The sequence below is a fragment of the Symphalangus syndactylus genome, chromosome 2 (genome assembly GCF_028878055.3).
Source record: "Symphalangus syndactylus isolate Jambi chromosome 2, NHGRI_mSymSyn1-v2.1_pri, whole genome shotgun sequence".
Lineage (NCBI taxonomy): Eukaryota > Metazoa > Chordata > Mammalia > Primates > Hylobatidae > Symphalangus > Symphalangus syndactylus.
In genome coordinates, this window is record NC_072424.2 from 125,067,159 (window position 1) to 125,083,215 (window position 16,057).

The 16,057-nt window shown below is 34.9% G+C and overlaps 1 protein-coding gene across 4 annotated transcripts in view; it reads left to right on the plus strand.

Moving 5' to 3' along the window:
• Positions 1–16,057, plus strand: part of STXBP5 (syntaxin binding protein 5) — a 190,873-nt gene that overhangs the window by 83,091 nt on the left and 91,725 nt on the right. For all 4 annotated transcript variants that reach the window (XM_055266723.2, XM_055266704.2, XM_055266714.2 and 1 more), the window contains exon 9: positions 12,119–12,197. In XM_055266723.2, the coding sequence (XP_055122698.1) occupies positions 12,119–12,197 (79 nt within the window). The remainder of the gene's footprint in view (positions 1–12,118; positions 12,198–16,057) is intronic.

Genomic DNA, 16,057 nt, shown 5'->3' on the forward strand with positions numbered 1-16,057 from the left:
ACTTGGAACCCTGTAGAAGGTAATTTTATATATTAAAATACGGTGTCAGGAGTCCTCAGAATCACCCCAGGTTTAATGATTCACTAGGAAGACTCACAGGACTCAGCATATAGTCATATTCATTGCTGTGATTTATTACAACAAAAAGGCATAAAGCAGAATCTGCAAAGGAAAAAGACACATGAAGTCTAGAGGAAACCAGGCTCAAGCTTTTCAGAGTTATTTCCTTAGGGAGTCACACAGGATATGCTTAATTCCACTAGCAAGGGATTGTTATCACATGTGTGAAATACTGTCTACCAGAGAAGCTCACCTGAGCCTTGGAGTCCAGGGTTTTTATTGGGGTCAGTCATGCAGGCATCCTCTGCTTTAGCAAATACCACAATTCTAGACTCCCAGAAGCAAGACAGGGGTTTAGCATAAACTATATTCTTTGTACAAACCAATTAGGCAGAGTAAATCACCCTCCTCAGGGAATAATGAGCGTTTTCTTGAAAACCAAGTTCCTAGACATCAGCCAAAGGCCAACCTTGTAAGCAGATCTTTGTAGGGATAGCAGTTGCAGACCTGCTGTGTTAACTATTTTCTGTATAAGTAGTACTTACAAAACTTATAAGAAACTTTTATTAGAATATTTATTAAAAACAGATTATGAAGGCCACCTTTTTTGTTTTAGAATTTGTATTTCTTTATTAATCTGCATTCTCCACCGTCACCCCAAGAGAATCCTTCCTGGCAAGTTTAGAGAACTCATATTAAAGGAACTGTTCTATAAATTGATAGTATATTCAAGAGTGTCTTTGTAGCTATTGCTAATATTTCATTGTTTGCTTTAAAATTTGAATACCTACTTTTTAAAAAAGTTGATATATTTTGACTTACTACAATATAGAAATGAAAGAAACAGTAAAATTAAAAACAAGTTTTATCTATCTGTGGCATATGGGATTTTAGGCTTGTTTGTTTTCTGGGAAAAGTAACAGTTCTTGAAACCACATATTGTGAAATACTTTACCACTGCTTTGTGACAGCAGTCATCTTCTTGGAAAGCACTTACTTTAAATTCCCTACACATCTATTTATGAGTGTATCTAGAGGATATTTCTTATGATTGTAGGTTCAAGTTTTTCTTACTATATTTTGTTCCTTCCTTCTATTAGTATCTAGATTCCTCATCTCGACACTCCTAAAAATTCCCATAATCTTAGAATCTCCCAACCCTGCTGGAACCTACGAATCCAGATAAACAAAAAAGTACCAATAAGGTGTGGTTAGTTCAAAAATCTTTCGTTTCAAATCCAGAAGAAAATGAAACTCATGTCAAAGATGATAGAAATATATAATGCTAGTTTTGCAGCTGGAAGATTATCTGTTTTTATCTTGTTTTGTAAGAATAGTACAAAGGGTCTTTTTTTCTTTTGATCTGTTTGAGATTAAGTTGTCAATATGGTGCTGATTCACTCGTAAATATTGCATGGTCTTTTTTTTTTTTAATTAGAACATTTTTCTATGTAACCAAGTTTTGCCTTTATTCAAAAGAGTTTTATGTGGATTAGATTTGGTTGTCATGTTTCTTTTCGAAACTGGAACAGTTCCTGAACGTTTTGACTTTCATATATGGTAAATTACAAAGATTATAGGTCAGTTATTTTATAGAAAGTGCCTCAGTATGGTTTTGTCTCATGTTTATTCATGATGAGATTTAGGTTGCACGTTTTTAGCAGGAGTATCCCAAAAGGATTGAGGTGTTCTTTTTGCATCCTCTCAAGTGGAACTCGTTTTTGATTTGTCCCATATTGGTGGTATCTCATATCCTGATCCTTTGGTTAAAGTTCTGTCTTCTGCTAGTTTTCTCCATTATTAAAAAGGTTTTCTTTTTACTTTTGAAATTGAGAAATAAATTTTATGTGTATTTATAATTGTTAAGTATTTTGATTTGAAGGAAGTTCCCCAAGACTCTATGAACATATTATACTTCATCAAACTTTTCCCCTCTAGTTTTAGCATCTGTTGAGGTTTCTTAGCTGAATTCACTATTACTGTGGTGGTTGCCAAATAATGATTGTCTAGCTGGTCTTAATCTTTTTTTATTTTACAAGCTTTGGTCATTGAGAGCAGACTCTAGGAGGTGGTATAAGTTAGTTTCTACAGTGTTTATATTGTCTTAGCAGAAAAGGGTCACTAGCTAAAATTATTTTTAAATAAAAAAAGATACTATATGACTTAATGTTTTCTCAAAATTAAAATCCAAATGAAATATAAATAAAATGGATTTTTTTCTGTGGCTGGTTTTAAAAATTAGGATGGTATATGTGTATAGTGTAGCAGTCTAATAGTAGATGGCCAGAATTTTATATAAAGCAAGGCATATTTATTTTATATAAACTACATGTAGAAAATCTGAATTCCTTTCAAGTGTAATAGGGTTTCCAGCTTTCTTTTTGGCAGTAAAAACTACCAAGTGACAGGTAACTAACCAAAGCTACATTCATGTTGACTCTACAACTGAATTCATGACAAAGCTGAGTACTTTTTTTTTTTTGAGACAGAGTCTTGCTCTTGTCACCCAGGCTGGAGTGCAGTGGTGCGACGTTGGCACACTGCTACCTCTGCTTCCCAGGTTCAAGCGATTCTCCTGCCCCAGCCTCCTGAGGGGCTGGGATTACAGGCGCCCGCCACCATGCCTGGCTAATTGTTTGTATTTTTAGTAGAGACGGGGTTTCACCATGTTGTCCAGGCTGGTCTCGAACTCCTGACCTCAGGTGATCCACCCACCTCAGCCTCCCAAAGTGCTGGGATTACAGGCATGAGCCACCATGCCTGGCCAGCTGAGTACATTTTTATACATTAAAGTACAAAGCTACATTCTGCATACCATAACAAGGGTATCATCTATTCCATAGAGATCACATTTGTGGTATATCATTTTCATTATATTAACTGTTTTGATGGATTGAAATTTTGTTCTACTTTCCCATTACTATTGTCTGTTACGGTTTCTTGCTCTTAATTTCTAACCAAACAGTTACAGTTTGATTGTCAAGAGCTGATTATAATTTAAGACTCCTACCAGTACTTTACGATGAGTTTTAGTGTTAGGGTGTTTAGTGTTAAAAATAGGTTAAGATATCCTTGAAGAATCTGTTCAGAAGATATTATGTTGCATTTATATAACATGGGATTTTGAAGCCAGAAGAGTCATAGTTAAGCCCTAATTCCATAGTTTCTGGCTCTGTGACCTTTAGGAAGTCATTTAACATTTTTGAGCCTTAATATTCTCAGCCATGAATACAAATAATAATGAAACTTGACCTAGTCTCATACAGTTGTTGTGAGGATTGTATTTACTCATTCTACAAATATTTATTGGTTCTACTGTGTGATAGGCACTTTTCTTAGCTGTGGCTCAGATAATCAAAATGTAAGTGAAATTACCCAGAAATTATGATGTGCTATTCATATATGGCTCTAGGAAATGTGTGTATGGAACTTGTTATTTACTTGGTAGAATAGATTAGTGAACCCCCAAAGTATATTCCACAAAGACCAGTTTTTCTTATATTGGTGATTTGTTTGGTTGAAAAGGTATGTCATAGTGAAAGAAGTTTTAGAAATACTGAATTAAAGATGAGCACTTTTCTTCACTTTAAGACTCAACAGGTTATTTTTGACTACCAAAAACAAACAGAAAGTGATAGGTCCCTTTAATCTCACTTTTGTGAGTCTCAAACATTTCCCTGGCAGTCAGACAACCTGTAATCTAATTGTAAGTGCTATGTGTGAAATACCTTGTGGAGATTCCTTTTCTCTGAGACTTAAGCTTTATTATTTGTAAAATGGCAAGATTGAATAGGATTTTTAAGCTACAAAGTTTAGTGAATATGTGAAAATTAAGCAGGATTTGGTTCCATATAACAACTCTGCAGTTATTTCCTTTCAGTGGGCCATAGATTCTGCATCTCTGTATGGTACGTCTAGGAGTAAGCTGTTTCTCTTTTGGCTTGTTTCTCTCCCATGGCAGATAGGGTTTCATTACTTAGGAGGGAATAACTTCGGCAGTATTGGCGTGGCTCACATTCTTACCCTGAAGCACTCATCTTGGTTTTGTAATTTGCTGGGCCAGGGCCTCACAGGACCTCCCCTGTAGCGCAGGGTTGGGGGTGATGTGTTGCAGAGTAAGATTTTCTGTGATTGTCAGCTTTACCAGAATCAGATGGTTTCCTAAGGAAATGGAGATGCTAGACCAGGGGTGCCTTCCCTGGGCCACATTAGAAGGAGGGGAATTGTCTAGAACCACGCATAAAATACACTAACACTAATGATAGCTGATGAGCTAAAAAAAAAAAAAAAAAATCTCATAATGTTTTAAGAAAATTTACTAATTTGTGTTGGGCCACATTCAAAGCTGTCCTGGGCTACATGTAGCCTGCAGGCCGTGGTTTGGACAAGTTGTGCTAGATAGTCAAAACCCATAGATTTTTATTATAGGAAATGATATTTTAAATTTAGTTTCTGAAGCTTATTCATCAATGCAATCAATCTACTTATCAAAAAGTAAACCAAGATTGGGGAACTTTTATTCTGTTGAAGGTCACTGAGGGAAAAATAAAATTCAAATTCACCTAAGTACGTCAGCTTAATATGTTAAGGATGAGACGTGCAAAGAATTTCATTAATCTGCTTTTAAGATTCACCTGAAACCTAAAACATTCAGTAAATAATAAAATTATACCTCAGTTCCTTATGATTCATCACAAACCTTTCCCCAGTTTATGTATTTGAAAAGACTTACCAGACTCCACAGAGCATACTCAAACAAGACCATGATTTAAAGGCGAAGGATATGATACAGGAAGAGAAAGAGAATGCAGGCAGGTACACTGAAACATCCCTCCCCTATAGGAGCTCCCAGTGAGCACTTACACATGAGGATTGTGCTGAGTCCACCTCAAGTCACCAAGATCTGGCTTCTGAAGAGCTCCAGAGAAACTCTCAGGAAGGCCCTTGTAATGATCAAGCCAGTCTTGCTAATAAATCAACTAGGCCGGTTGCCAACCTTCAGCAAAACTATACACTGGTGGTTACCAGGGAAGTTTTGGGCCTTGAACAACACATCATAAATCCCACTGTCCTTTTCTTGGCCAAAAGTAAAAAAACAGATATTCAGGGGTCCAAGTCCAGCCGTAAATCAACTTTGTACGCTCATTTAGGAGGGAACAAGCCGCCTCCCCATTTCAGACTAGTATTATTAGCAATGCGATTCTTCGGTTTGTCTTTTTATTTTCTAGAACATCACTGTCCAGTAGAAAGGTAACATGAGCTGCGTGTGTAATTCTAAATTTACTAGTAACCATATTAAAAAATAGTAATAAGAAACAGGTAAAACTAATTTTAATAACATGTTCTTTAATCCCAAATATGCAAAATATTAGTTCATCATGTAATCAACATATAAAATTGAGATATTTTATTCTTTTTTTGTACTAAATCTTTGAAATCTAGTGTGTATTTAGCACGTCTTAACTTGGACTAGCTACATTTTAAGTGCCCCGCTGTCCATGCATTTTAAGTGCATGGTAGACTTACGGCTACCCTATTGGATAGCCACGCTAGACAGAGAACATAACTGCAGTGTAACAAGTGTAACACTTAAAATATGTTCCTCATCCTAACTGGCAAAATTAAAACTTTAGAAAGCAACTGTTTTTATCAGTAATCTTTATTCATTTTTAATAAATCTTTATACATTGAATAAACATTTATTGAGCACCTCCCACCTACCAGAGATTAAATACTGATATGTCCTGAAGAGCTCATCGTCAAGTGAATAAAAATGATCTATAAACTGATAAATATAATGCATTGTGATAAGTACTGATAAAGGCATGTATTAACATGATATGGAAACAAATAAGTGGTGACTGGTTTTGGGTAAAAGGTGTTGGACTATTTCACAAATTCAGTGTATATGAAGTTGGTCTTAAAGGATGGTAGTGGTGGTATAAGATAGCAAAGAGCAGGGCAAAGTTATCTTAGAAGGCACAAAGGTACAAAGACATAAACAAAAGTGGAGTGTTCTTGGAAAACTGCTAATAGTTTAATATGACCAGAGTTTAAAACACCTTTGGGCAAGGAGCAGGAAATGAAAACAGAACCATGTACAGAGGCAAGATTATATATCAAAGTATGATAAAAAGTTTGGAGACCTAGTAATTGAGTTTATAGTGAGAAGCATTAAGTTTACATCTTAAAAATATCACTTTAATGATAGTACATCAGGTGGGCTGGAGGCAGAAGAGGGTGGCTAATTAGGAAGCTATTGCATTAATAAATAATGGAAATTTCATTAGAGGAAATGGGAAGAAATGGACATGTATGAATGAAATTCTGGAATTAGAATCAATAAGACTTAAACCAATTATTTGTGGCTTGGTAGTTTGAGAGGTGGGGAAATAGGTCATAGTAAGAAGGAGAAATCAGATGTGGCATGGAAGTTTATGTGAGTTACTAAGTTAGGTTTTATAATTAATCAGATCTTTTAACTGACTGGTCAGGGTAGTTCACGGATAGTTAAAAGAACAAGCACATATTTTTGTCCCTCTGGTGGCATAGCATTTAAGAAGTGAAATGACACCTAGTGGTGAAATCCTCTAAATGTCTTTCCATTTATATGTGCTTAAAATCATGGGTAGTACCTTATTATTTGAGTTGATTTAGAAAATGCTTAGCCTAGAATTATAGATGAATAAACCTATCTAGACCATAAGCAGTAATCAGGGACATTATTTAAAACATCTTAGTTGGAAAGATATCAGAATATGCAGATCAAGGATTTGTTGTTTTTTGCAAGCAGAATTAATACAGGATGATCACTCTAAACACTGCAACATTATTCATTTACAGAGAAAATGAAACTACTCTATTAGCATCCTCTCAGAGGGACAGAAATAAAAGTTAACTTATAAAGGAATAGAAATCAGACTGACTTAGACTTAGAAGTCTGAATGTTAGAACACAATAGAGCAGTATCAAAGGACTATTGAGCAAGAAGAAAGTTAAGAATTTTGTACCTAGCCAGGTTTTTTGCAAGATATAGAAGCTCAGACTTGGAAGGGTTTAGCAAATACCATCAAATGTCCTTTAGAATTTGTTCCAACCTCTGAAAGATTGATGTTGAATATTGAAATAAGTTCAAGGAGTTATTTCTGAATAATTGTTTCACTTCATAAAACAAAATCATGTTTGAACCTAAATGTAAAATTTGTGTCTATAATCCTAAATTCTGTCAGCCTGACTTTCCCGCTAGAACTCTGCATGGTAGAAAGAGGATAAAAGCCAGCTGACCTTCTTCAGAGCAAACATTTAAATTTTTTACCGAAAGGTCATATACGTCTCTATATAGATTGGAATAGAGGTTGAAGTTCTTAATTTATTCCTTGTATGACACAAGGGACTACTTTTCAGATGTAAGCCTCCTTTTTTTGATACCTTTTATTTTCCTTGCAATTCTCTCTCCCACCTCAACAATCCTTTCCTTTCTCCTGGCAGTTCTTTCCAGTTCCTTGGTCACTTCTGTCACTTCTTGGTTTTTGTAAATTGGGCTGCTAGAGACTCAAGATTCCATGTACAATCATTTCTTCATAAGGAGGGGAAAGGGATTATTCTCTAGGATCTTAAATTAAGACAGGATTAAATGTTCCATTACCAGTTAGTGTACGGGTATATATTTATAAAAATTTAATATGGGTGATATTTCATACTAGTGAGGAGAGAATGATGGTTCAATAAATTGAGCTGGCAAGTAAATATTTATGTCAAAACTCATCTGATTGTACACTTTAAATATGTGTTTAGCAGTTATAGCTCAGTAGAGCTATTAAACTGGCACTCAGATGATTGATAGCTTATTAAGAGGAAAATGTCTTCCCTGTATCAAAATACACATCAGAAAATAATGTAATAAATGAATCTATTCACAATTATAAGAAAAAGCAGATTTATGTGATTTTGGTGTGGGGAAGAACTTTCCAAGCATAAAACCAAAGAGGGGAGTGACCAGAAAGACTGATAGTTTTTTTATACACATGTATCGTTATACATAAATGAGATCCTATCATACCAGTTCCTTCTCCCTCAGCCTTTTCCCATGTTAGCAGCCCAGTCTCCTTTCTTATCCCGCCAGGTAAGCTATGTCAAAAATCTTACAGATATTCTTCTAAAATATAGATATTTCTAAAATCATGTATATTAACACATACACACAAATAAACATGAGATTGTTTTTCTGATCATTGTTTTACAAAAATTAGGATTATGTTAGTCTTTTTGCATCTTTAAATTTTTTTAAAATTTTTGTGAGTACATAATAGGTATATATATTTATGAGGTACATGAGATATTTTGATACAGGCATACAGTGTGAAATAAGCACATCATAGAGAATGGGGTATTAATCCCCTCAAACATTTATCCTTTGAGTTACAATAGGGTGACTATAGTTCAGTAATAATTGTACATTTTAAAATAACTTTTAAAGAGCGGAACTGGATTGTTTGTAAGTCCTTTTTTGCATCTTAATCACTGTACTTTAGGAAGATTCCTCCAAATGTTCTGGCATTTCTTTTATGTTAATGGCTGTGTAAGAGCCAGTTGTTTATATCACAACTTATTCATCTATTTCAAATTAATGGGCATTCCCTTTGTTTTCATTTCTTAAACATTGCAAATTATGCTGCAGCTACCATCTTTGTACATATGCCATAGGAATTGGTCCTTTTGTTTCTATGGAATAAATGGTTCAGAGTACAGTTTCCACCCCTAAATATTGAAGTTTTATTATTTCTAATAAATGTTCTCAAACCATTTTTCAAAGAAGCTATATCCTTCAGATTTCTACCAGCCATGTATGAGTATCCCTTTTCCAATGTCCTTGCCAGTAATAGGTGTTATAAGTCATTTTACTTTTTTTTTTTTTTTTTTAAGTTCCTATTTGCTCAGGATCTCAAAGTTGGCCAGAAATGAGTGACTGGGGCCTTCTCCTTTCCTCACTCTTTCCTGGGCAGGCAGCCTTTTAGACCCCCATGAATGTGTCTATTTCTCAGAGCTTTTATTTTAAATTTCTGCCTGAGTTCCATTTGCCTCAACTGAAACTATAGCCTTAGGCAGCTGTAATACTTCCAACAGATTGCTATTATTCTGGAAAGCCCTGGGGGTAGGGATTTTTGTCTCCCATATTTGAGGTCTGTGTCAAGTGAGATAGCCACAGCACTTTGGGAATAGAGTTTTCCAGGGAGCTGCAAGTTCACACAAAAAGTTGATTGTGCTGTAGCAAAAGTGGTTTTAACAGAGTTTCAAGAAAACTTCAGTCCTCTCTGTTGGCTGATACTACTGCATTTTCATGGCTAGCCTACCACTGAGCTGGGTAGCCAGGGGATAGAAATAGACCTTCCTTAAAAATATCACAGTTCCCTGTCCCCGAACCCCTCATGTTACTGAAGTTCAGTAGTTTCTATTGGGTAGATGATTTTTCATCTTGTTAGTGGCTTGGTCATTCTCCAGAGTTTTAAAATGTTTAACTTTAGTTGTTTTAATAGTACTTTCATTTTTGTGGGAGAGCAAGTTCATCGAGGTCCTCCTGTTACTGGTGGCATATATCTGAGTTACCAGTAGTGTATCTGTATGGGTCTGCAGTAACCTCAATTCTTGCTTCCTCAGAAGAAAGAATTCAACTGAGGGGCATAAGGCAGAAAAAGAGACCAAGGCAAGTTTCAGAGCAGGAGTGGAAGTTTATTAAAAAGTCCTTAGAACAGGGAAGAAACACTTGAAAGAGATCCAGGTGGGCAACTTGGAGAACAAGCGCAGTGTTTAACTCTGACCCTAGGACTTCATAGGCTTGCCCCTTTCCCCTGATTCTTCCCTTAGGGTGGGCTGTATGTGTGGTGCCCTTCTTACCCATGGTAGGTGAACACGTGCAGTGTGTTTAAGAATTCGTACACATGTCCGTCTGAGGCTTTCCTCTGTTTTCCAGTGGAGTGCCCCCACGAAGGTCATACTCCACCATTTTGTTACTTACTGCCCATGCCTGGGAAGTTGCATCTCCCTGGCGCTTGCATTCAGTTAACGCTTTAGTGCAGCAGGTGTGGACCATCAAGAAATGGGTTCTCCCTCGCGCCAACTGCCAATTTATCACTTTTAGTGAGGCAGTGTGATAATTGTCGAACCACACCCGACATTTCTAGAGCTCTCTCCTGCCCCAATCATGCCTGTCTGCCTACCTATAATATTCACTGTATCATCTTGGAAGTTGATCTTTTTGGTAGTTTCCTTAGCCATTCATAGGCATTTAGTCTACCAGGTGAACTTTAAGATCATTTTGTCCAAATTCAAGAAAAGCTGTTGAGATTCTAATTACATTAAATTTATAAATTAATTTTGGAAGAATCGATATTTTAGGATTTCATATTTTCTTAAATTGCAACATATTAAGGCTGATAGACGATTATTTAGATGTGTATTTCTGTACAATTTTTTTTAATTTGTAAGAATTCACTAGGGAAAATATTTGCAACATACAGGATTGACAGAATGTTAATAAACCTGGAATATAAAATTTATTTTCTAATACAAGGAAGATGACATGGAAGCATTGATAAAGAACAGCAAGCTATTTTTTAAAAGAAGTATACAAGACCAGTTAGGGATCCAAACACATCAGATTAAAGTAAGTTACCCTTTTTATTTAACAATCAGCAAAATGAAAAAAAAAAAAACATTGCTAGGGGAGGATATGGCAAAATACAGTCTTACGCTGCTGATAGAAATATAAATTGGCACAACCTCTTTAGAATAAAACTTTACCCAGATATACTATATGCCAAACAATGTTTGTCACCAGGGATACCACAACAGAAAACAAATACACTAAAAAAGTTCACTTTCTTGGCTGGTTGCGGTGGCTCATGCCTGTAATCCCAGCACTTCAGGAGACTGAGGCAGGCAGCTCCCTTGAGCCCAGAGTTCGAGACCAGCCTGGGTAACATGGTAAAACCCCATCTGTCATCTCTACAAAAAATTTTTAAAAATGTATCCAGACGTGGTAGTATGCACCCGTGGTCTAATTACTTGAGAGGCTGAGATGGGAGGCTCACTTAAGCCCAGGAGGTTGAGGCTGAAGTGAGCCATGATCATGCCACTGTACTCCATCCTGGGCTACAGGAGTGAGACCTTGTCTCAAAAAAAAAGAAAAAAAAATTTTGCTTGCCTAGAATTTACATACATGCCAGTTAGGCAAACAGTAAACAAAGAAATTAAATATAAAGGATACTAGAATGTGACAAGTGCTATGGAGAAAAAGTAAAGCTGTGAAAGAGGGTAAGAAGTGTTAGGTTAGGGGTGAGTGTCAGGAATTCCTCAGACCATTCCCAAGTTAGTTGATTTGCCAGAAGAAATATTATAATGTGGACAGTGGTTAATCTCTGAAATAGGGGAAATAAATGTTTTTTTTCTTCAATTTTTACTTTTCCATAGTTTCTGCAGTGAACATGTAGAAATAGATAACTGAAATCAACATTTTAAGAAATAATTAGAATTCTTTGACAAAATGAGTCTCTGACACATTTTATAGAGGTTGGTGTGTTTTAGCAGTCTTTTGGGTATTACAGTGGATGTATTTACTTAAGGAGAATAAATATAAATGATTTTATTGGCATAAGGCTTAATATTACAGCCTGTCACACTGAGGTGAAAATGTGATGTAGATTTATTTTTCTCAAATCTTGCTGTTTTAAAATGAATTCATTTAGCAAGTTGAAATTCTATTTTGCTTATCTGCAATTAAGAACATTGGAAAAACTATCAGTTTCTCCTGCTAGAATTTTGTCACATAAATGTTCTTACAAAGTTATTAATTATATTTGTTTTTTAGCACTGAATTTCAAATGGTAACTTTGCTTGATCGTTTAAAAAATATCTTACTGTGTATTAAATGCCTCTTTCAGAATCACTTTAAAATGTTTTGTGGTGGATTTCATTATACTTCACTTTCATTTTATAAACTATCAATGTAAGAATGTAGAGTAACTTAGAATTTTAGAATTTAATGCAGGAAAATATATTTTAGGAAAACAGTTAAAGGATGGGAAGAAGCCAGAACCATGCAAACCTATCCTCAAGGTGGAATTCAAAACGACTAGATCTGGGTAAGATTTTACTTCATTGCCAATGTTCATTGTATATAATTCCTCAAATAGCATGGAAGGCTATTTTATCATTAATTTTGAAAGCCTATTTTAGAATGGTCTACACCATTCTTAAATTTTATGCTTTTTTTATTTAACAAAAGGAGTAAAATTGGTAAATTTAGGATAAAATACTTTTTTGTGTTCTTGTCTTTAGTACTTTTACACATTATCTTGGAAAGTTTGAATTATTTTTCCTGTTAAACTTCGTACCTTCTCTAGATCAGTCTTCAATAGCAATAATGTTTATTCACTAGTGATCATTGTGGAGTAAGCAATGAAGAAAAAAAGATTTAAAATTGAACTTATTTTTACTATATGTGTTATGAAAGTTATATGTATTCTTCAGAAATTAAATCTCATATGAGTATCTGCCAATTATGAAAATAAATACAGTTTAATATTAAAGGGAGTTTGTTGGTTGTAGTTGAAGACATTGATTGTCACTATATGAATTATGTATGAAAATTGGATTGCTTCAACATTCATATATTTTACATATATTTTTGTGTCAAATGTTAGATTAAAAAATATAAAGAAAAAAAATCTGAAAATTCCACATCTCTTTAACTTCTAAAAGAAACCCTTTTATTTATGTTCTAGTTCCCCAGGAAAAGTATATGGTTTTATTTACTATGGCTTTTATTTGCTATAGCTATGTTGGACAGTGAATATATATAGTATAGTGCAGAGGTTCTGAAATTGTGGTCCCTTGGCCAACAGCATTAGCTGAGAACTTGTTTGAATTGCAAATTCTCAGATTCCACCCTAGACCTACTGAATCAGAAACTCTGGGGTTGGGACTCAGCAATCTGTGTTTTAACTAGACCTACAAGAAATGCTGATGCACTCTAACATTTAGAAACACTGTCGTATTTTTTGTATACCAGTTTATAACCACTGGTTGTTACAACCGGCCCACTCACTTTTTAATCTCCCCTCCCATTTCAATTCAACTCATTTGAGTAAAGGTACCAGGCTAAAATATATATAAAAATGTCGTTATCTTTTCCTTCCTTCTTTTTAGCCTTTGTTGAGATCCAACAGATATATTCCAACAATAGCTGTATTCCAACAATAGATTAAGTGAATTCTAAGAGGTGTAGCATCTGTTTGACTCTTGCATCCTTCATTGTGTGACCTGTAGCATAGTTATCTGACTTCTTTGTGCTTCATTTTCCTCACTTATGACATAGATGGATAAAATATCAGACATTAGTTGTGACTAATTGAGATGATAATGTATGTAAAACATTTCAAGCAGTTCCTGGTAGATAATAAACTCTATTTTTAAGGAAATCCCCTGCCACCAATTGATTTTTGTTACTTTTGTCCTATGGCAAAGGAATTAAAATAGGAAAAGCATGGTAGCAAAGGAAGAAAAACAGGAAGAAAACCTGAAAAAAAATCTATGATTATAATACAAAATGAATTGGCTAAATATTTAAATTAATAGTGACTAATTAAGTTCTATTCTTATCTAGTTATTTTAACAAATATTGACTGGCAACAAAGGCAACAGTTCAGGGAAGATTTTTTCCTCTGTGCTTCACCTGTTCCAGTTTTTACTCCTAAATAATGTTAATATTTATGAGTTCAGGTTTCTTCAAGATGGCAGTAATACTTTTCCTTTCGTAGAATTAGAAATGGAAATTTAAAATGTTGCTCTTTTGTAGGCATTTGTAAATACAGTCATCCACTGCCTAACAGCGTCATGATCAGTGGTGGACTGTATATACAATGATGGTCCCAATAAATTATAATATTGTATTTTACTGTACCTTTTCTATGTTTATATACACAAATACTTACCATTGTGTTACAGTTGCCTACAATACTTAGTACAGTAATACGCTATATAGGTTTGTAACCTAGGAGTAATAGGCTATACAATATAGCCTAGATATGTAGTATATCATCGAGATTTGTGTAAGTTACACTCTATGATATTCATACAATGACAAAATTGTCCAATGATGCATTCCTCAGAAGGTATCCTTTGTCGTTAAATGACATAGTTATACTGTTAACTGGATCAGTAAGATCACCATTTCGTAACAGTGTTCTCTACTTTCTCAATTTCTTTTGTCACCTAAGATGGGAAATTCAGTAAATTCAACATATTCTTCTTTTCTGTCAGTCCCTGGCCTCTTTCCTTGAAATAGCTTTCCACATTATACTATGCAACCGAAATCGAGAACTGTGCTACCCACTTCACCTAGAGCAGAATCAGCCTCTATTCATTAAGCTGGGCAGCACTCATCTTTTTCCTGTTCCTATCAGGTATCATAAGAAGATGCCAACAGAATGTATTGTACAGTTCCTGTTGGCAAGTTACCAAATTTTATAAAAAGCCATCCTTTTATTCTCAGGGTCTTCTACATTTTCTTCTCTTTGCTTAGAAATAATTTGAGGTGGATTCCCCATCATCCTTTGTGGCTCAGCAAAAATATGCAACCTTAAAGATACTCTAGCCTCATTGGCCAGGTTAGGTCCTCCAATAATATACTCTGAAAACATCCAGTACTTTTTCTTTCTACAACCCATACATATCGTTAGTAATGAAATTATTTATTGAATATATGTCACCCACATTAAACATTCACCTCAATGAAAGCATGGTGGTGCTGAATGTGAAGAAGAAGATAGGCAGGTGTATTGAAAAGATAGTGATAAAGCGCTAACTATTAAAAATGCTTAGCTTAACTCTGAGGTAAAGGCAAATTCTGACAAAAAATGGAATTGAGATGTTACATAGCTTTTATTTTCTGATGAAATAAAGCAAATAAAACTTAGATCTAGAGAAACCAGATGTTCTCTAGCATAGGGAAATAAAGTATTTTAGTAGCAGTTTTATTATGGAACCAGTTCTTTCTTTTTAAGAAGTCAGAAGTTAAATGTTAAGTCAATTCCATTGAAGTTGTTTCTTTGAGAAACTAATGTGAATCGGGTATGAAGTCCCATGATGAATGGCAGTCAGCACAGTGTTGTGTGAACTCTGGAGTCAGACTACCTGGGTCTGAATCCCACCTCAGGTGTTTACTCATTGTGTAATCTTAGGCAAACCAAATAAGCCTTCTCTGCTTGTTGCTTTATCTGTAAGATGGGAATAATAATATTGTCTACCTCATTGAGTTGTTAAAAAATTAGATAAATATATAAAGCACTTGTAACGTGCTCTTTATACCAGTTGTCTCACATACACCACTGGTATATGTCTCACACATACTGGTTGTCTCAGATGTTTGATTACCTCTGACAAACACCTAAAATGCAGTTGTTCACTTATCGTGCTTCCACAAAGCAAGTGTACAAGTGGCAAGGTTAACCAAATTTTATAACTGAAGAATCTAGTATTCCTTCCTAAATTGAGAATCGTATTTATCTGAAAGAGAAAGGCTGTGATGTAAAAAAATATTTTAGTCCTTTTTGATGTCAAAAAAAATTTTTAGATATCACATATGATGGTTCATTAGTGGGTTGTGAAAATAGTTTTGCCAGTTGTGACCATCAATTTCTAACTTATAAACTAGAATAGGAAATAGAGAGCACTGCATACTTTAAGGGTAAGTATCGATTCCTGAAACTTTTATTCAGTGGTATATATTTGTCTGTATACTGCATTATGAAGTAAAATGCACTTCTTCCTATGGGGCATTATTAAAATATTTGAAAGTCCCTGATTTAGTAGAAATAATTGACGATTTGCATTATTAGACTGGGGTCCAAATCCCAGTTCTGCCACTTACTAACTGTATAATCTTTGGTAGGTTACCTAACCTTGCTGACCTTTTTACCTTACCTTAATAAAACAGAGACAG